General features: G+C 30.4%; 2 protein-coding genes across 3 annotated transcripts; one reads left to right on the forward strand and one right to left on the reverse strand.

The window, feature by feature from the left end:
• Positions 1-420: 420 nt before the first annotated feature.
• LOC107886513 (glyceraldehyde-3-phosphate dehydrogenase, cytosolic) lies at positions 421-2,812 on the reverse strand. The gene is made up of 11 exons (XM_016810498.2): positions 2,574-2,812; positions 2,429-2,461; positions 2,220-2,320; positions 2,020-2,135; positions 1,830-1,929; positions 1,541-1,748; positions 1,357-1,454; positions 1,125-1,267; positions 946-1,029; positions 767-856; positions 421-673 (listed from the first exon to the last, which is right to left on the reverse strand). The coding sequence occupies exons 1-11, from the start codon at positions 2,575-2,577 to the stop codon at positions 622-624; spliced, it is 1,029 nt and encodes a 342-aa protein (XP_016665987.1). The 5' UTR covers positions 2,578-2,812; the 3' UTR covers positions 421-621.
• A 17,256-nt stretch (positions 2,813-20,068) lies between these two features.
• Positions 20,069-21,358, forward strand: LOC107886512 (uncharacterized). Of its 2 annotated transcripts, XM_016810497.2 has the most exons (4): positions 20,079-20,263; positions 20,710-20,798; positions 20,884-21,066; positions 21,179-21,358. In XM_016810497.2, the coding sequence occupies exons 1-3, from the start codon at positions 20,231-20,233 to the stop codon at positions 21,029-21,031; spliced, it is 270 nt and encodes an 89-aa protein (XP_016665986.1). In that variant the 5' UTR covers positions 20,079-20,230; the 3' UTR covers positions 21,032-21,066; positions 21,179-21,358. The 2 variants fall into 2 exon arrangements, with proteins under 2 accessions (XP_016665985.1, XP_016665986.1); XM_016810496.2 differs by lacking the exon at positions 21,179-21,358 and having other exon boundaries at positions 20,069-20,263; positions 20,884-21,163.
• Positions 21,359-22,879: the final 1,521 nt, after the last annotated feature.

Below are 22,879 nucleotides of genomic sequence, written 5' to 3' on the forward strand. Positions count from 1 at the left end.
ACTAAGCAAAGCATGCAAGTTTTATCGGCATATGCATTCTGTGTTTCGGTAATTGCATATAATTAGTATCTCTCGATAATAATTATAATAAAACAAAGTATTAGTAAATTTTGGATAAACTACATTCTTAGCCATCCAATTATTAGTGTACATTATGACCCAACTACAAAATTGGGCCTTGATAATTTAAGGAAAGCTCATTGTTCTCGCCTAACTTGTTTGCAAAATATTATTTTTAAATCATAAAAATTCACAATTATAATGAACATTCATATCTGATTCATATTTTCTGCAATACTGAAAAAACCGAATGGGTTGCCCCAAATCATTCGAAAACCCATATCCCTTCTCATACAATTGGGTAAACTTGAAAGCAAATAGCACCAATTAAAAGGGAAAAAAACGACAGCACTAATTTGATTGATGTATAAACACCATTTTACTTCATAACATCAAACTGGTAAACTTGTTCACTACACCTTCAAAACCGCAGAAATGTAAACATTCAAGAAGGGGTAAAATCATTGGGTTTTTTATTCCATATAACAAGAAGCTTCTCTCAAACACCTCATATTCTTTAAACCAGAAACACAACTTCTTCACTGGCCTTCAAAAAAAACTTCAACATGCTTTGGTGGATGCCATGTGAACGATCAAATCAATCACACGAGAACTGCAAAAAAAAGACAAGCTTTTTCAAATAACCAGGATTTCAAAAATGGCATAGACCTTCAAAAAAGGAAATAAAATGGAAAGCATTCTTTACCTGTAACCCCATTCGTTGTCGTACCAGGAAACAAGCTTCACAAAGTTCTTGTTTAGAGCAATACCAGCCTTGGCATCAAATATGCTCGACCTGTGTTCCATTTCAGGGAATTGTTATAAATAAATGCAACAACACTAGAACTCATTGACAAACAATAAAAATCATAGTTTTCAACTTGCCTGCTGTCACCAACGAAGTCAGTGGACACAACATCTTCCTCAACGTAACCCAAAATGCCCTTAAGCTTGCCCTCAGACTCTTCCCTGAAATTATTAGAGATCATGGATGAGATATTTAATAATAATATAGCAGGAAGGCAATGGTGTCTACAGAAGATGTTATTATGATAAAAACTTACCTGATAGCAGCTTTGATCTCATCATAAGATGCAGATTTCTCAAGCCTAACGGTGAGATCCACGACTGATACATCGACGGTAGGAACTCGGAATGACATTCCAGTCAGTTTGCCATTGAGGGCAGGAAGAACCTTTCCAACAGCCTACGTATTCTCAATACCATCGGGTACATATATAAGAACTAGCATAACAAAATAAGAAGGAACTGATCAAAATCAGATTGAAAATATACCTTGGCAGCACCGGTGCTGCTAGGAATGATGTTGAAGGAAGCGGCTCTACCACCTCTCCAGTCCTTCATTGATGGTCCATCGACGGTCTTTTGTGTTGCTGTAGACCAAAATAACTTGTTTATTTAAATACGAGCATTAACCCATTTTAATATTAGTTAAATAAAAGGTAAAGAGCTTTATTACCAGTAATGGCATGAACGGTAGTCATGAGACCCTCAACGATTCCAAATCGGTCATGGATAACCTTAGCAAGGGGAGCAAGACAATTGGTAGTGCAGCTAGCATTGGAAACAATGTCAAGCTCTGGCTTGTAGTCTTTCTCGTTTACACCCATTACAAACATGGGTGCATCTTTGCTAGGGGCAGAGATCACAACTTTCTTAGCACCACCCTGTAAAACGAACAATCAATTCCATTCAATTTCAGTGAACACCCCAGTTGACTCAAGCAAATATATATAAAGAAGAGAAACCTTCAAGTGAGCAGCAGCCTTGTCTTTGTCAGTGAACACTCCAGTTGACTCAACAACGAACTCAGCCCCGGCTTCAGCCCATGGAATCTCCTCAGGGTTCCTAAAACCACACAACAATACAATTTAAAAAAAAAAGGGGAATAAACTGATAAACATAGCTTTGAAATGAGATTCCATGGCTATCATTTACCTGATTCCGAAAACAGTGACGGGTTTTTCGCCGAAGAGGAGGGTTTTAGAGTCTTTGACCTTAAGATCATGGTGCTTCCATTGACCGTGAACGCTGTCGTATTTGAACATGTATGTCTGCATTTTCCCCGCCAATATAATTAATACAAAAAAAAAGGAATAAAAGTAGAGGCAAACAAAGCTTTTTGAAAATGTTAATACCATGTAATCGGTGGAAATGAAGGGATCGTTAACGGCGACGAGTTCAACATCGTTCCTCTGAAGAGCAACTCTGGCAACTAAACGTCCGATTCTTCCAAATCCTGCACCATTTTTAATTTTTCCCATGCTTAGCATCTACTCAACATTTTAAGCATTGATTTAACTTATTTTCCCCCTAACAAAGTAAATTTATTAGATCTGATAATTACCGTTAATCCCGATCTTAATCTTCTTGTCCGAAGCTGCTTAAATCAAGTCAACGAACGATTAGGAAAACTCAATTTAATAAAAAACATATTAACAAAACCAAATAATTGCAACAAAAAAAAAAAGATAAGAAATTAAGTAAATTACCCATTGACGATAACGAGGGAAGTAGGAGAGTGCAGATTCAAGATTTTTTAAGCTAAGCAGAAGGTTTAATAGTGAGATTTAGCGCAGAGAGAAAAGGGCATTGTGAGGTTATTTAAAGGGTGGAGATGGAGAAATCAATTAGGTGAAGCGTGACGTGTCACGTGATGAGCGGGGTTTAATTTTCCTTGGGGCAAAAGAAAAGTGGAGATGGTAGCCGTTGTTTTATTTTAGTTAGAAACGTTGTTTTGTCACCCAAAGAAAAAGATAAATTGTAGATTTAATCCTTCATCAGTGATTTAATATAAATTAATATTTTTTTAATTACATGAGGGAAAAATATTTTATTGAAAGTGTATTATGCATAAATAAATGCATTTTACTATATACTTTTATTTATTTTGTAGTTATTAAAAATATAGTGTTTAATTTTTTTTGTGGGAAGAAGGGGGGGGGGGAGTGTCAAAAATTTGTCTTGAATCTAGTATTACTGTATTAGCCGCTGTATTTAATTTAGGAGTTAGAAATGTGAATGTCCACGCGCAGTAATGGGATCTGATTTCACTTGTTTATATAGGGTAGAAGCTTAAGGACAAAGTGTTGGAGACGATAGCCTTCACTTGCCTGAATGAGAAGGGGAATCGGAATTTTCAGCCTTTTGAACATTCAGCGGCTCAAAGCCGTTGGGTTTTGGAGGAGTCAAAAAAGAAAAAATGAAAAGAAGGTTTGAAAAGTTGCCCAGTGCCCAATGGCAATGAGAGCTTGGGCATGGCAGCTGGCTCACGTGAGCCGCACTCTGCGTGAAAATTACGGTATTTTCTGTTTCCATTTAGGTTCGGTTATAAAATTCAACTGTGTGGGTGTAAGTGTAAAAAAATCCAAAATAGCTTCTTTCATCATGTTCTTTGCCTGACCTTTGTCTGGTTTTTTTTTTCTTCATTTTGACGCATGTTTTTCATCATTTTTGAATTTAAGGCAGAATATTCACGAAATCATCTTGTTCTTACGTTTAGGAAAAAATTATGGAACTTTCGAAATAGTCTTTTTCTTTTTTTTGTATTTTGTCCAATTTTCAATAAAAGAAAATTTTGTTTTTCCTTTTGTCATTTATCATCTATCACCAAACAAAATCAAGATTTTCACAACCAAATTGATAATTGAATCTATCATATTATCGACTTAATCAAATAAGTTATTAAAAAAATATTAAAATAAAAAATCTTTTCAACCGATGCAATTGTTGATTCAATTAGTTTTTTAGCACAATTTAACTAGTCCAACCTTAAGGCCAAAGCCGAAAAGACCGTACGAACTCATATTTAAACTAGGGTAAAGCACCCAATTAGTCACTCAACTTTTAGGGTGTTTTCATTTTAGTCACACAAGCTTTAAATTTATGATCAGATCATGTTTCCACTTTCATTTTAATCACTCAACTTCTAAGTCACTTTCATTTTGATCACCTAAAAGGAATCCCTTAAATATTGATCGTGGTAAAAAAAAATTTAAAGATTAAAAAAAAGGCGATAAAAACTAAAATAAAGCATTAAAATTGTCATATTGTATTTGTTTGCCTCATGTCAAAAGTTATAATTTTTGTAAATATTCAAACTTTAAATTTCAAAACATCGAAATCTATAAATTGTTGAATTTTTTTTTATCCCTTGAACGTGTAAGCCAATTTGTTTCTATAATATTTAAATTAATTAATTTAATCTCCTTCTCAATTTTAAAATTTTATTTTATATTTTCAAATTAAAATAAAATCAAATAACTTATTTTAACTAGTTATCTATGGAACTCAATTTTTTTTTATTATGTGATTTAGATCTTCAATGTTATTATGTTGAGCTAAAAGTAAAGGAAAATCATTGCAATTAATTAAATTAATTAATTTTATCTTACATGCCAAACAAAATGAATAATTATTTCCATCACTTCTTTACCCTATCAAAGAACAATTGCAAGTATCATTTTTCTTTGATTTTAGCTTAGATGAAATATTCAAATATTATATAATCAAAAGAAATTTAAATTTTGTAGACAATTATTAAATATGAGTTTATTTGATTTGCTTTTAAATTGAAAATATAAAATAATTAAATTAATTAATTTCAATATTATGGTAACAAATTGGTCAACATTCTATCAAGGGATGAATATTTTAAACAATTTATTTAATTGATTTTGATGTTTTGAAATTTAAATTTTCAATATTGAAAAAAAAAAGAAATTTAGAATTTTCAACGATGAAAAACAAGTACAATTTAACAAATTTTTAATGCATTATTTTAGTCTCTATCGTTTTCCACTTTAATCTTTAATTTTTTTTTACCTAGATCAAGACTTAAATTATATTTTTTATAACTAAAATAAAAACGATCTAAAAGTTGAGTAACCAAAATGAAAGTGTTAATATGATGTAGACATGCTTTAACGTATGCAATTAGTTGTTATTAAAAATTTAACACTTGAATGACTAAAACAAAAACGTATTAAATTTAAGTGACAAAATTGTAAAAAAAAATTGGTGACCAAAATAAAAGCCCCTAAAAGTTTAGGTGGTTTACCCTAAAAATAACCAATGAAAAATCAACCAAGCATTAGGCGCCCTTTCAACTAGTTTCTAAGTTAAAATAATCTAACAAAATTTATTTATTTAGATTCAAATTAATCTAGATTCATTAATAAATATTATTATCCTAAACTTTGAATTAGATTAAACTATTTATAATTAAAACATTGCTTAAAACAAAATAAAAATTTAGTTTAGTCTCCAAATAAATAAAAACTTTCAAATAAGTCTAATTTTCGATCAGAAAATATTATATTTAAAAAATTCAAAAGTATGTGGATTCAATGCGAATCTGATATCAAATTTCAGAACATTACAATGTCTAAATATTCATATCAGTGTTTTAGCTACTTGAACGACTGTTTGGTGTATGGGCATTGGTTGTTGGTTTTGCCACGTTGAGGGTTAATTTATCAGCACTGCAGCTTCTCTTGCTAATAACTACTTGCTATGTCAAGTCACTTCGATTTCTTACATAGAATGTTTAGAGTCTCATGAGCTTAGACGTTCTCTAAGCCTTACTGATAGAAGTGATAATAATGAGATTTTTTGAAATGAAATTATTTGGAATAAAATTACATTATAATATTTGATATATTTTAAAATGTAATGCTAAAATTATAGGGAATTTACATTGTTACATATGTTTCATGGAGTATTTTCTTAATAATATAATGATAAAATATAATATAATATAATATTTTTGTATTTAATTTTTAAAGTAAATTTTACTTTTAACAAATATTTGAATTAAATATTTAATAATAAATTTTAATTGATATTTTTAAATTTTAAATTTTTAATGTTAATTAAAAGTATATTTATTTTAAATTATCCTACATATATTTTTTAAATATAATAATATACATATAAAATCATGTATATATATTTAAATAAATTTAAAAAATACTGTATATATAATACTTATAAAGAATCCAAAAAAATTATTATATATACACTATTTTCTTATATTAGATTATATTAATCTAATATAACTAAATAATAATTTATCCGTTAAAAATAATTAATCTATAAAAAAAAGTTAAAAAACAAAACAACTTTACCAATATATTAGCCTTCCACTATAACTTAATATATAATCTAATATAAGTAATAAAATGTGTCCGGCTTAAACTAATACCATAACATTTTTTTTTCTATTTTTTTAAAATATAATATTTTATCCAATTATTTCTAAATATCATTTTTCTGGATTTTTTAAATATCTTATAAACATTTCAACTTAAATAAATAAATAAGATATCATTTGGGCCCGCCATATTATAATTTTATTTTGATGTCAACGAACGATTTAGAGCGTGAAGTTGGACATCACCCGTTTCATAGATCCAGGCTTCACATCTTATATTTTAGTGCTTTGTGACACCTCAACAACTAAAACTAAAAATATATAAACAAAGCAATATTATTTTAGTATTTATTGGTATCTCTTTTTTATACAATACTTAAAACTACTCACAGCTCCTCCCCAACCCATAAATAAGAGGATAATGCATTTTAATGCATTTGAACATACGTTTTTCTACATTAGTAACAATACCCATACCAATTAAATTAAGACTCAATCTTCATGACATAGAATCTTATATGGCATATTAAAAAAGAAATTATTTCATACACTGTCTAAGTTTTTAAACTCCACAAGTAAATTTTAAGGTATAATAAATATCTTACAACTATTAAAAAAAATTAAAATTAAATATATGACAAAAACACAACACTCATAACACTTTTAACCTAATTCTAGAATCTAAAAAATTGTATAATATATAAGAAAGTATAAATAATTATATAAACAATGCAATCGTAAACCAATTAAAAATTCGGCAAAGGTAAGTGCACCTATGAATTAATAGTTTAGCTACGATGAGCACAAATATCATTCCCGCGAAGATTAAAAGTACTAGTAATTACTGTCTTTTTATTATTTAATCAACAAATTGGAGTGGTTGATTAAAAATAAAATTAACTAAAGAACACAACAAAGAACAAATCGAGAAAATAAACTATTAACAACCAAGAAGCAAGACAATACCTAGGAAAGAATCCACCTAGATTTCATTTGTCATATTATTAATCTGAATTAAACAATTTCTTCACTTAGTATCTTGATCTGTAGAAATCTCTAAATTATGCTAATATCTCTTTCAAGAGTAAGAACAACTGACTCTAGGTTGATTAATTGAAACTTCTTTCTAATTAAAACCTCTATTATCGCATTAACTCGATCTATGGATTCCCCTATTAGATTTGACTCTAATCCGGTAGATTTATGTCGTCTTATTTCTAAGATTGCATGCAACTCCACTCAATTATGCTAAATCTACTCTTAAATAAGGTCTATTCCACCTTTAATTTAACCACAACAAACATGGATTAATAGTCTAAAAATATTAAACCAATAACTAAGAACAATATCCAAGTATTTATTACGTAAAACAAAAATTAAAAGACAAAATACATCATAGGGTTCATTTCTTCTAGGTATTTAGAAAGTTAGATCATAATCGCAAATAAAGACATCCCAAAGACAGTATAACCACAAGAAATAAATAAAGTCATAATAAACTTCAAAGAAATCAAAAGGAGATCTTCAATTTTGATGGAAATCTGCTCTGGAGTCGGCTCCAATGGTGTTTTTCGAGTTGTTTTCTTCAATATTCTCTGATGGCTTTCTCCCATCTTTTTATTTTTGTCATATATAGGTCTTAAAATGCCCGAAAAACCTAAGAATTGTGTTTTTCCGCGTGTTTTGAGTGTAGTATGTGAAATCAACATGGTCTGACACATGGTCATATGGCAGCCTGTGTGGCTCACACAACCATGTGTCCAGCCCGTGTGGAATGACCCAGTTTCATGCGGAATGAACTAGCTCGTGGGCTCCTGAAATATGCTCCAATTGTCCTTTTCCACTCCTTTTACTCCCAAATGCTCTCTTAAGTATAAAAACATAAATTTAAAGGATTAGAAGCATAATATTCACCATTTTACCTCGAATAATCATCCAAAAATTGCAATAAAAATAGGGTAAAACATGTTACTTTTAGAACTTATCAATATATTAAAATTTTATAAACTCTACAAGTAGACTATGATTGTATTGTATTTTGATAAATTTTTAATTGACTATTGGTATTTTTTTTGAATGGAAACTAGTTGTAGCCCATATATTATTAAAAAAATGAACCATACATAGAGAAGATGAATAATAAAGAACAATAAAGAGAACAGATAAAACAAAAAGAAAAACAGCCTTCAACCATTCACTTTCCAAAAAGCTACTAGCAAGTAACAAAACGTCACCTCCCATCCTCTACTAAGAAACAAATCTGCAAGGAAAGTATAAATTAACGACTCCAAACGTCAACCCAACAGCAGATCGGATCTCCGTCGATCATCATCAGTAAACTTCTTTAATCAAACAGGTAAACCATCCAACCAAGTAGTGTTTTCGAGTAAAAATCGACATTCCTAAGCAAATTGGTGGGCAAGTTGATTCCCTATTCTTAGAATAAACTTAAATGTACAATTATCCAACGATTTTGCTATTTGTTTCACCTTAACAATACTTGGTCTATAGAATCGTATGTTGTGGCTTTCATTTTTTTGATTACGGTTTTTTAGTATCCTTCAACCTCGAGGTTGCGAACTCCAACAAGATAACAAAAGCCATCGCCTGCTTGCATGCAATGGCTTCTTCAAGAAATGGGTCAGTAATGTTATAATTTCTTATCACTCTGGCCTTTATGACAACCCTATCTTCCTTTCTCACAATTATGCCTAAAACTGAATGTTTGGTTGCAGAATTGTAAGACACGTCAAAGTTAGCACGAACCTATAACCTTTCTAATGGTTTCCAAACAATCAGTTGTTGGTCGTTATTCTTAGCTCCAACAGTGCTATGAATTTTAAATTCCTCTTGAAAAGGCCTAATCCATGTGACCACATCGGGAGTATTTTGAGTAACTTTGTCATAAACCAATTTGTTTTTAGAAAACCAAATAGCTCAGATTGTAATAAGTGTTAGCTGACAATTCAAACTATTCATGATTTTAAACAAACTCATAAACCAAGACTTAAAGTCTTCATTGTCTCTCATCGCAGGTCTATTCAACCCCTAAAGCATCCCATATTTGATTACCCTAGGACAGTCACAAATATTATGCTCGTTTATTTCAACACCGGCCTCACATCTCAAGCAAATAGTTGTGTTCTTGAGCCTTTTAATTTGTAAATTATGATAGCTAGGAATATAGTTGTTAAAAATCTCCAGTTTATAATATTTACTTTTGGGGGAACTGTAGTGTCTCATAAAGCTTTGTAGATAGGTCTCTTAGGATTGTTACTTCCGAAGCGAAGTCTCTATAATTCTTTATAACCACTTCGAACTAGGTACTCCCTTGTTGGCTCACCTGACCATGTTATCTTCTCTTCAATCTCAGTTCAAGGAATTGAGATGTTGACGATACACAAGGTATCAGCATCACAAAAAATCTCCCTAATTAGATGTACATTCCATTGCTTTGTATCTTATACAAAGAGATCCTTTACCAGCATAATGTCCTAATTAAGACGAGGAGTAATAACCATATTATGACCTTCTCCAGATAACTAATTATCCTCCCAGATCTGAATTTGGCTGTCATTACCAATCTACCATTTTGTCCCGCTTTTTAATAGCCCTCTTGTGTTCAAAATACTACGCCAAGGTAGTAAAGGGTAATGACCCAATCTAGCTTCCATAAAAGTGGTAGTAGGATAATACTTGGCCTTTAAAACTTGTGAAAATAATAAACCTAGATTAGCAAATAATTGCCAGCCCTAACGAGCTAATAAAGCAATATTGAACCGAGTCAAGCTTCTAATCCTAAACTCCTATTTTTCTTAAGGTCACAAAGGGTATCCTAAGAACACCAATGAATGCTCCTTTCACCATGTCCTTTTTGCCACCAATAATTTTCAATAATAGCCTCCATCTCCTTACAAAGGAAATTAGGTAACAAGAAACAACCCATAGTATATGTGGGAATTACTTATAAAACAGACTTAATAAAATTTTCTTTCTTATCTTGTGATAATAAGCGAGTACTTTAATTATTACTCCTTGCATGCAATCGATCTTTGAACTTCTAAAACATCAATTTTTTATCACGTCCCACCATAGTTGGTAAACCCAGATAGAGCTCAAAATTACTTGTTACCCTTATATCCAAAATATTGGTAATATGACCCTACATAGAATCCCTAATGTTGCCACTGAAATATGAGATATTTTTCAAATTTTACCAATTTCCCAGAAGCCATCTCATACTCTTTGATAATAGCCTACATTCTGTAGCTTCCTCAAAGATGATGCTATTGTTGGAAAACAATAAATGAGATATGCAAGGCCCTCCTATATAAATAGAGTTACATGTTAATCTTTCATCATTATAAGCCAATCGCAATGCAGTCGATAATCCCTCACTGCAAATAAGAAAAAGGCAGGGGTTAAGAGGGTCTCCCTGCCGTAAACCACAAGTTGGTTTTGTCAAATCTCCCAAACACCCATTCAAATAGCAACAGAATACATAACAGTCGAAACACAATACATGATGAGATTTACCTAATACTCTGTAAACCCTATTGCTCTTATCATATCTACCACAAAATTTCATTCGACTCCATCGTATGCTTTGCTCATATCAAGCTTTAAAGCAAAAGAACCTTTCTTTCTAGCCTTCTTTTTGTTTTAGTGCATGAAGCATCTCATAAGCTATCAAAACATTATCAGTAATCATCTACCCAGGAGCAAAAGCACTTTGTGTTTAATTAATGCACACATTCAGGACCATTTAGAATTTATTAACAATCATTTTAGCCACAATATTATATAAAACATTACATAAGCTTTTCGTTTTAAAATGGGTCATATATCGAGAATTCTTTATCTTAGGAATAAGAACTATAGTCGTACAATTTATACAATCAATATTAATATCCCTTCTCAAAACCCTAAGGCAAAAATCCATCACATCAAAACCAACTATGTGCCAGTAACTTTGATAAAATAGTGCAGGTAAACCATCCAGACCATACGTCTTCGTAAGGTGCATGCTTTTAACAGCAAGTAGAACATCATCGGCACAGACCTCCTAAACCCTAAACCCTAAAACCCAATCATATAAGAATTAATACACCTACTAACACCTAAAAAAATGTGAGATGTATCAATCCTCCCTTTACTAGTAAACAGCCTTTCGAAGTAAGTAAAAGCCAAGGAATCCATTTCCATAGCATCCATGGTAAAACCACCACTAGAATTCTCAAGACCCATAATTGTATTTGTCTTCCTCCATTGTGAAGCAAAATTGTGAAAATAGCTAGTGTTTTTATCCCCATACTTCAACCAGTTCGCATGGGCCCTTTGTTCCCAAATTTTTTCCTCTTTGTCCATTTCCAAATTAATGGCTAATTCAGTTTCCATAATATCACCTAAAACATCATTTTCAAGCTTTAGCTCCACGAGATTCCCAATTTTTTTCCACAAAGCATCAAACTGATCATGTTTTGCTTTTCTCACCTTAGCGTACCACTTTTTCAAATGATTCCTCAACATTTTCAAACAGTACAGAAGTAACCACTGATTAGCTTTCCAACAATGTTTAATCTCAGATTAACAGTTATCCTCCAATAGCCAAGCAGCCTCAAATCTAAATCGATTAATTTTTCGTCATCTCATCGTTAAAACTTTGGTTTGAATTATAATCGGAGAATGATTCGAAATGCTACTAGTAAGATGTTGCACATCATGATCAAGAAACATATGCCACCAACTCGAATTGGCAACCGCTCTCTATCCAACAGCTCCCGAATATTGGTTTCAGAACTCTGCCCTCTTTCCCTTATAAATTAGGGTCATCTGAAGCCTAGGTTAGCTAACAAGCAGTCATCCAAAAGCTGACGAAATTCTTCCATTTTACAATCCCTTCTAGCTCTACCACCCTTTTTTTCAAAAGAATAAGCGATTTTATTAAAGTCCCCCATAACAATCCATGCACCGACATTATTTTTCCGAAGTTGTCTTAATAAATTCCAGGACTCTCTCATAAACTTTTCATCTGGAGCTCCATAAAACCCTGTAAGCCTCAATTTTTTATCATTGGCATCATCAGTAATGTCCACGTTGATAAAATGAGAATGAAGTTCCTGAGTGTTAACAGAAAAACCACATTTCCATCCTAATGGTAACCCTCCCATCGGTCATTCGGCATCAACATCAACTCTCATGTTAAAACCGTATCTACATTTAATCTGCTCCATATTTACACCCAACACTTTAGTCGCAATCAGGAAAATAATTTTGGGGTTTTTTTTTCAGCCAACGCTGAAGTCTATGAATAGTCTATAGGTTCTCCAGCCTATGAACCTTCCAACTTAGGATATCCATTGGGCTCAACTAACTCGTTCAACAAGCTTAGTTGATTTATCAAAATTAGAAGCAATAGTCAACCTATGTGTGGTCCTATCAGAATCCATAAAGTCAGAAACTTTAGGAGACATTAATTCCACCTGCACCTTTTTTTCTTTTTTCTTTTCCTTTGTTGATTCTCATGTTACAATCCTCAGATTCAATATAAATCAATTTGCCCCCATTTATGCCCAATTCATTTGCGCCTCCTATGTTTAGACCCAGATTGGTGTTGATTTGATTAACAAATTGATCCTCCAAATCTTGCTCATTAGAAAACTCATTTCCTAAATTAGAGGAAACAAAATTCACGTTTTTAATTTCCACATCTTCCTAGAACCACCTGCTATGATTCGATTCCACCCTTCTAGACAACACTTGGATGGAAGCATCCCATCCCATAACCACTTCTACTCCATCGTTATGAATACGTTTCGAGCAAAAATTAGTGATGTGTCCAAGTTTCCCACACACACAAAAAAAAAGAGAGAGTTTTTCATATTTAAAGGTAGCATAAATAGAATTTTTCGTACCTAATAGCAATTTCTTTCGTCGACTCAAAGGTTGTTGGATATCAATCCAAACCCGGATTCTCATATGATTTTGAAAGTTCCTCATGGTTGCCTTCATATCATACTCAATAAACTAGCTAATAAAATTACCAAATTGTTTAGCCAAAACTTCAGACATCAGCTTATTTGATATATTATGTATTTGTACCTAGAAATCTATGTAAAGCAACGTGATTGATTTGGGATCTTTGCCTTCCTTTAATCTATGGAAAACCAAAAGATGGCTATTAAAAGTCCAAGGGTCACTGTGTTCAATCTTATTAATATCCACACCATACAGAAAGCGAAGAGAAATCATTTATTACTTAAATAAAAAATCGCAACGCCACTAATGGGGTGCCAAACATTTGCTATCATATTCCTCTTGAAAGTTAATAATGCTAGCTGTAAAAAAACTTCCCACCAAACAAAGCTTGTAAGAGGCTGGTCCGTATCCACTATCTCCCCCAGTAACATCTTACCCTTCTTCCTCCCTATCCTCCGAAGTTATCCATTACTAGACAAACTTTAACTGGAATTGAATTCTCAAAAACAAAAAAAGAAGAAGAAAAAGATAAAGAAAACACTGCGTACCACAAAAAGCAGAGATCCAATTAACTATTGGTATTTTAAATAAACTTGTACTCTCCTAATTTATAAAAGCCTATTTTTACTTAAATTCTCTTTATATTTTTTCAAATACATTGCTATTATATTAAAAAAAAATTGGGTTAGAGTTTTAGAAAAACTTTACTTTCGTTTTAATCAGATTTAATGTGATTATCAACCATTAAAAAGTATAAAAAAATCAATAATTCAGTCAAATTTTTCGTTTTAGAAAAATCTTTCTAGCTTTTTGGGATTAAAACTCTAGAAACATTAGGCGTGCATGAAGCTTGAGGCGACCATTGAGCTGAGATGGCGAATCTGTGATCTAATACCTGACGTCGATGTTATTGAAAATATTGGCCTCAAATTCAAATATATACTTTAAAAATTCGTATGTGTTGTATTTATGGATTATTTATTTAGTAGTATTTCCTATCACACTCTGTGTTATAGTAATGGTTTTAAAATCAGTAGAGAAATAAGTGAATGTAGAAATTTTATTGTGAAAATTATATATGTGATTTGAAATTAATTAATAATAACACAAGAAATATATATGCATATAAAAAATTAAATTAAAGTTTGTTTGAATGGTAAAATTAATTCTTTATAAAATAAAATAAAATAAAATACAAAGAATGATAAAATTAAGGTTTTATTAATACAAATGGTATAGGTTTAAATTTCACCCCATGTAAATTTTGTATTGGCTATCTAAAACAATAAAAGACTAAAATACCATTAAATAATATAACAACTCAATTAGGAATTTAAATAGAAACACCTATCCCTTTCAATTTTGTCAATTTCAAGAAATAAAATTAATAAATTAATAAAAAAATATAGAAATATTGACTATTAACCATTATTATTTTGAAAAATCTTCCTGTTCCAGATGCACACACGGAATATCTCATAAACATGCAGAAAAAGAAAATAAAAAACATTAAATTGAATATATTTAGAATTTAATCAAGGACTAAATTGAACAAATAAGAACTATCAGGGATTAAATGAAACAAATAGTGCATGGACTTAAATCAACATATCAATTGATGAATTAAGTCAACATTATGGACTAAATCAAACCAAATTACGGGACAAAATCAAACAAAAATAGGGGAAAAAGTTAAAAAAGGGATATTAGTTTAGAAACAATAAGAGATCATATAAAACCAATAAATCAAAGTATCAAAGTAAAAGAAAAATCAAATTGAGACTTTAATGGACGTTAAAGTATCTAGAAGGTCGGTATTTTAGACACCGAATTTCGGATCAATTTAGTTATTATACTATTAAAATAATTAAATAAATTAAAATTGTAATAGAGGTAATATTTATTGTATAAAAACTATCTTGAAATTTATCTTTTAATTGCAGTTCAATTTCAAATAAAAAGATTCAGTTGCCGGACCACAAAAACTTAAAAAATATTAACTTTATCAAACAATAAATAATATTATTTAAATAATAAAAATTAATTATATTCTAATTTGATCTTATTTAATTTTTTTTATTAGTACAACTTAATTAGATAACTATAATAAAGGTATCTCATAAGTACATTAAGAAAGAAACAATTTCACGCTATAAATATTTCTTTTAGAATCCTAAAATTAACTTTGAGATTAAAAAAAAAAAACATAAAATGAAAGCTTTGGTTTTTATGTAATTCTTTTGAAAAAAACGTTTAACAGTCTCAACTTTTTCTCAAAACAGTAAAAAAAGAAAAAAAAAGAACTTTGACTTTCTTTTTTAAATTTAGAAATAAGAAAAATTCAAGGAAAGCTCTGGATGATCGGTGAGGCTCATTGGGCTAAAACCTTAGACATGAGAGAGCAATGATAGTATAAACAATCCTATAATTACTTATTTAGCCTTTCAATTTAAAAAATTATTTTTAACATTTTATTAAATTTTTTTGTCTATTTCAATTTTTAAATTTATAATTTTTTATCAAATTATTCTAAAATGGAGGAAAATGTTAACGTATGTTAACTTTTGTTAATGTGGACATAAACAGATATTACCATGTAGATGCTACATAACCAATCAATTAGATTTTTTTAAAAAAATTATAAAAAGTATGAAAAGTATTTAAAAAATTTGTCAAAAATAAAAAATATTATATTTAAAAAGAATAAAAATATTAAAAATTAATTATTGATGTAATATTCATGTGTCAGTTCACATGTATATCTAAAGTAAAAAGTTAAATGGATAATTAAAATATATATTTTTTAGTTTGAAGGTTAGATACATTGTTATATCTTAAATAAAAAGAATAAACATGAACAGAGAATAAAGATTTTACTTTTTTCTAGGAAAAAGGTTTTTAAAGAGATTTTTCGATATGATTTAGCAAAGGTTTGAATCAAAACGAGAAATGAGCTTGAATTGGATTTAAATTTTAAGGTAAATTACATTTAATATTATTAAATTATTAGTAAATTTATTTTTATCATTCAATTTTAAAAAAGTTATAAAATGATAATTAAATTATTTAAAAATTTTCATTTAAGTTATTGAATCATTCAAAAAATTGAATTATTCAAAAATTTTTTATTTGAATCATTAAATCATTAAATTTTATTTTTAAAATCCAACTAGAGAGTTCTAAGCAACAATGTAAATTTCATATAATGAATTAACTTTACAAAACAGGAAAGAGTTGGAGATTTACAAAATGTTGAGGGATAAGTTTAATTATGTAACTAGAAAAGAGATTGTCAAGTGAAGCAAAATAATTCTAGAAACTAGTTAAATATTTAAAAAAGTATTAAAAACTTAATTTTTTTGTTTTTAAATACTAAAATATATAATTTTTTTTTGTATCACATTAAACATACAATGTAAATCCCCTATTAAAAATATCAAATTCAAGGGCTTGTGTCTTTGTTGGAGGTGTTATTAGAGATGCTAATGGGTTGTGGCAATGTGATTTTTCAATGTCAATTGGAGAATGTACAATATTTTAGGTTGAAGCAAGGGCGATGTTTGAAGGGCTTCACTTAACATGGAACAAATGATTTCAAAAGTTGGAATTGGAGTGTGATAACGCTTTGTTGATTGAGATTATTCTTGCTGGTGGTATCGCGAATAGCAAGTTGACGGAACTTCGACTGATACATCACATTTTTATTCGATCTTGGAAGGTTCCTGTCAGACATATTCCTCCAGCGCAGAATATAGTGGTAGATTTTTTAGTCAAAACTGAATATCCAGAGTTATTTGAGATTTCATTTATTGGAGGAACCTCCGAGCTGCTTTTGACAAATTCTAATCTGTCTACATTGAACTAGGGTATCCTTTTATCTTGTATATGCTATTTTACTGTTCAAAAAAAATATAAACTAAAAATACTCTAGATGTGTCACATAAAGCACGGAATAAAAGGCATGAATCAGAAAAGAGAATAATACAGGTAACGGCAGCCCCACTTAGGCAATGGTTACACACCCATCTTTCTCGTGATCACAGCTCACCAGCTAAAGGCATGAATCTCAAACATAATTAAATAAGTATTTTTTTTAAAATTGAGAAATATGTTTATGTCAGTGTATTGTTTGTTATGTTAACTTATGGACTGAAAAAAATGTAAAACTTTACGCATGATTAAGATTATGAACCGTCAATAAATTCTTAATAATATTATATAATAAGATATGAGACACTAGCAAAATTTAATAAGAAATGAAGAGTTATATTAACGTAAGTTATGCATGTTAATTTTAAATGAAATAAAACTTTTTTATTTTTATTTCTATTTTCATCATTGAGGTCTTTATCTTAGGTTCTATTTAACATTACTTTTATATTTGAAAAATGTTATTAAAAAGTTCGATTTGAGAAAAGTATTTTTATAAAGTGCTATGAAAATATATAGTTTATTAATTTAATGTGTTTGATATTAGTGTTAAAAAATACGATGGGACGCTAAAATGTTCATTTTAGACATGATGGTTAAAATTTTTAAAATAAATTATGTTAGATAATATTTAAATAATTTAATATAATGATACATAAAATATAAATTAATCTAAAATTTTAAACATATTTTAAGTAATTAATACGAATAAGAATATTTTGATAATTTATACTTCAAAATGCATTCTTGAACTACACCTTAATATCATTGGTTAATGTGGACATTTTAGGTATTTGAATATTAAGGTTCGAGTTTCATCATATGTAAATTGCAATGTGAGGGTCTTCAATCCCAATATGTGCATATGCCATGATTGGGTTTTGTTCTAATTATTTGTTCGTTGTGCTTTGTGCTAGTTTGATTCTACATTATACTTGTTCAAACATATTAACTATACGTACGAATGTACTTCATTTGTAATGGTCAAACTTTCAATTTCATTTTTCAAATTTTGCTTTTAGTTTCTATATTATGTGTAAATCATAAATTCAACCCTTGTACTCTAATTTAATCATTTTTAGTCCATATACTTTTTAAAATTTGTAATTTCAACCCTAGAACAAATAGTAGCCATTAAATCATTAAAAATTTTGCTATTTCTAAAATCTAATGCAATAAATATATTATCAGATATGTAATACTATGTTAGCTTGCTACTTTCACATGATACTCACAAAAAAAATAATGAATTTTGTATCGACCCAATAGTCAGGGTACCCATAAACTATTAAATATTTATGAGGCTGGCTTGGTAGCTAATTAATTTTTGAATTAATAAATTTCATGAAATTAAGAGTTATTAACGTATAGGAATTAAATCGCGTAATGGTTAAAAGTTGAATTATAAATTGAAATAAATTAAAAGGGCTAAAGTAACAATTGTGCCACTTAATTAATGTTGTGTATATGTGGCCGGCCATGAGCTAAATAACATACATGTGTATATTATATATATATATAGTAAGTAATAATAATAAATAAAATGAAAACAAATTAAATGAAATAGAAACAAAGTGGAAAGAAAGAGATGAATGCATGCAAATTAGAAAAGAATGAAAAAGAAAAGAGAGAAAGGGTCGCACAGGTAAGGGATCTAGGGTTCAAATCTAAATTGGTTAGTACAATTTAGTCATTTTCTTGTAATTTTTACGTTTTTAGAATTCCAGTACCTATGGTTACCCGACTCAGGTTGTAATTTTTAGTATTGTTCAAGATTTTAGATGTTGACATTGTTGAATAGTTTAAGTATTAGATTGTCATGACTTGCCCCTGTATATTATAATGTTAATGGCTAGCTTACATGTTTAAATTATGATTGATTATTTGTTTTGGTTTGTTAGTAATGCTCGTGACCCTAATCCAACAACGGAGAGGGGTTAGAAGGGTTACAGAATTAACAAATGTTATTTGAATCAATATTGAAATTTCAAAATTCGAAAAACATAGAGACTAAAAATGATCAAATTGAAGAAAATGAACTAAATTTATAACCTACACATAGTGCAATATTAATAATTGTTACACCCTACCCTGGCTTGGACACTTGGTAGCACGGGAGGCAGCTTTGAAAGGCTCCCATAGATGGCTCTCTGTCCTATTATATCAGATTGGGTGTCCGGCTGGTTACACCAGCATACCTCATACGAACCGGTTTTAGCCACCTACTACAAACTGTCTATAGGGACCATTGAAAGAACACTAAGGAATAACAACTTCGTACTACCTCAGTAGAGAGAATGTTAGAGTAAGGCCACACAGAACTGCACTTGACGACAACTAATGTATAACGAACATGCAGCTTGATTGACCACACGAGCGGGTCACTATTCGATTGTTGGCGACATTGCACTACCAGACAAGGGGACTTCCCCCTATATATACCCCAACACACGAAGAATAAATAAACTTCTTCTCCCTTAAGCATTCTACCTAAGAATTGGGACTCACACAACTTTCTCCTTCCCCAATCTTCTTAAGTCCTCTTCTCCTCCCTCCTTAACCTCTCTTTACAAACAACCATCGCCTTCTCCTCCTTGTTGAACACTAATATCAATAATAGCAAAATTTAACCAAACGAATTTAATTGCTATGATTGAAATTTTAAATTTCTAAAAATATAAGAACTAAAAATGATTAATTCAGAAAGTTTAGGCACAAAAATTGAAAATACAAAGACTAAATCTAAAACATAAACGTAGTACTGGGGACTAATACGAGAGTTTAACCTAATCATCCATACAACTCATAGGGGTCATACAGTTGGGCGGCTGCTAATTGCTTACTAGTTTTTCGTTACCGCGCATGGCGTGAAAAGAAGGGAAAAAAGGGTTTTTATACTAAATTCAAAAAGTAGTGTCCCATACGGGTCAAACTCAGAAATATATAAGAAGCTGTATTGATTTATGAAGAGTTTGTATGCAACTTCCCTCTGTATTTCTCATTGCTTTTCTTTTTTAACAAGTTTCTTGGAGAAGGGGTCACTGGTTCTCTCTTCTCTCTTCTTAGATCTCTAAGCTAAGCATCCACATGGCTTCTGCAAACAGATGGCTCAAACCTGAGGTACCTATTCTTTTGCCTTCTCTTCATTCATTGTCTGCTCAAAAGCCTCATAACTTATTCATCTTATGTTTAAACTCAAATTTGTTTGTTTGTTCATATCAGATCTATCAGTTGGGTATATCAAAACCATGTTAGATCCAATTCCAGATTCTTTCATCTTCTTTTACTGTTTGCTTAAGCCTTCTCATTTGTAACTAAATTATCATGCTGCTAAGGCTTAAGGGTTTCATATTCTTGTTATGTTCTTTTAGTGTTTGCTTAAATGCTTCTCATTTGTAACTAAGATTTGTGCTTTTTCATGAATCAAATGATCCTTTTTTACATCATATCCGAACATTTGTCCAGAACAAACAGATCTGAATCGAAAGTCTAACAAATTGAGAAGTCTGTTTCATTAATGATGTCGGTCACGTTTACAATTTTACTTCCTTGTCCATGGCTGTTAGGTGTATCCGCTATTTGCATCGGTGGGTGTGGCGGTCGGCATTTGTGCCATGCAACTTGTCAGGAATATCACCACCAACCCTGAAGTCAGGTATATCTCATATATGCAGTATTATGGCAGCTCTGTCTGACAGAAAATTGAGATAACAATGCAAATGGTTATGAATGTGAAACAGGGTAACCAAAGAAAACAGGGCAGCTGGAGTTCTTAACAACTTTGAAGAAGGTGAAAAATATGCAGAACATGGACTTAGGAAATTTGTGCGCAACAGACAACCTCAAATTATGCCCTCCGTCAATAACTTCTTCTCTGACCCTAAATAAAATCCATTTGCACAATTCTTCAAAATTGGATGAAAGTAAGCCATAAAGACGATTGTATTCTTGACTGCCAAGTTTTTTGAGATATATTCTTCTTGAATAATTAAAATAATAAGATTTCATTCCTTTCCCTTTCTTCTTCTGTTGTAGGCTTCAAGCTTATGTTCGCCAAATTCCAAATTGATTGTCTGTTGAATTTTTTTTTAAATTATTTAAATTTATATATAAATATTGTAACTATGCCGCAAGGGTTGAAAAAGATAGGAATCAAAACTCAAAATCTGTTGTATGTCATTATTTAAGAATGATGGAATGAAGCAATTAAATTGAGTTCTGGGTTATAACTATTTTTGTTCAGCCGTAGGATGAAGATAAAAGGGGATGGTGACAATATCAAAGACCAATTTATTTGTATCTTGTAATGGTTTCGGTGACTAGAAGTGAAAAACTGTCATATAAACAAAGCTAAAATACTAATTTTCAAGTGAAAATCTTTGTTACATAGACAACTCGTTACAAGCTGCTAAAAAACATAATTTGCAATTTGTCTCAAGTTTTGCATCTACCAGACTGAAATTGGCTTTTGAAAAGTAATGCCATCTTAGTTTCTTTGTGGTTCAATCATATTTTCTTAATTTGTTTGATAGGTGAAATGAGGTTTACAATAAGAATATATTAAACTTTTAACTCACCCTTCATATCAGGTTAATCATTTAAATTTAAAAGTTGCAATATAGTTTAAGTTTATGTTTTTTTTTAACAATCTCATTATAGGTTGCGGTCATATTTGTTCTTTTTAATACAATGATAATTTACTTCAGCACATTCAAACCTACATCCTTCTATATTGGTAATAATGCCCAAGTTTTATGTAATTTTTGTATATTTGAAAATTAGTCTCCACAATTCCTATACTCTTTATATATCTGGAATTTAATTCCTTCATTTTTTTTGTTAAATTTGATGGTGTGACATTGAATTGAACTTATCAAAAAATTTTAATGATATTTAGGCTAACTAATAGCATTATAAATATTGAGATACCAATTAAGTCAAAATTAAAGTATAAAGATTAAAAACTCAAATTTGAGGAGGCCAAATTTGAAATTTAACCAATTTTTTTATACTCTAAAATCAAGGATACCTGTCAAAATGCACGCAGCCGGGCATTGAGCACAGAGCTAGTATTCTTTCGCCTTTTACTAAACAACACTGTGTCTTTCCCAGCCAGAATCTGGGGTTTGCATCACTGACAGAATACTGTGATTCCTTCTCAAATTCTTTACAAAGCAAGATGATTTCAAGCTATTGTTAATGGTAAGGTGCTTGTTCAGCAGATTCAGTTGCAAATTTGTCGCCAAACAAAAACTATCTTTACTGAATTTCGATATAATAACTCGTGAAAATGGTAATAATTTAACTTTAAAAGAAAGTTTTAATAATCTCGATCTATACAAGGATTTGTGGGTTCAATGCGAATGCAAAAATTGTTATAGAGTAAATTATAAGAAATCACTTAATTCAAAAATGAATATTTGTGAACAATGTGGATATCATTTGAAAATGAGGAGTTCAGATAGAATTGAACTTTCGATTGATCTAGGCACCTGGGGTCCTATGGATGAAGACATGATCTCTCTGGATCCCATTAAATTTCAGTCTGAAGAAGAGCTTTATAAAGATCGTATTGATTTTTATCAAAGAAAGATATGATTAATTAAGACTATTCAAATAGGCACGGGTCAACTAAACGGTATTCCTATAGCAATCAAGGTTATGGATTTTCAGTTTATGGGGGGGGGGGAGTATGGGATCGTAGTAGGCGAGAAAATCACTTGTTTGATCAAATAT

This window comes from Gossypium hirsutum, chromosome A03 (genome assembly GCF_007990345.1).
Source record: "Gossypium hirsutum isolate 1008001.06 chromosome A03, Gossypium_hirsutum_v2.1, whole genome shotgun sequence".
Lineage (NCBI taxonomy): Eukaryota > Viridiplantae > Streptophyta > Magnoliopsida > Malvales > Malvaceae > Gossypium > Gossypium hirsutum.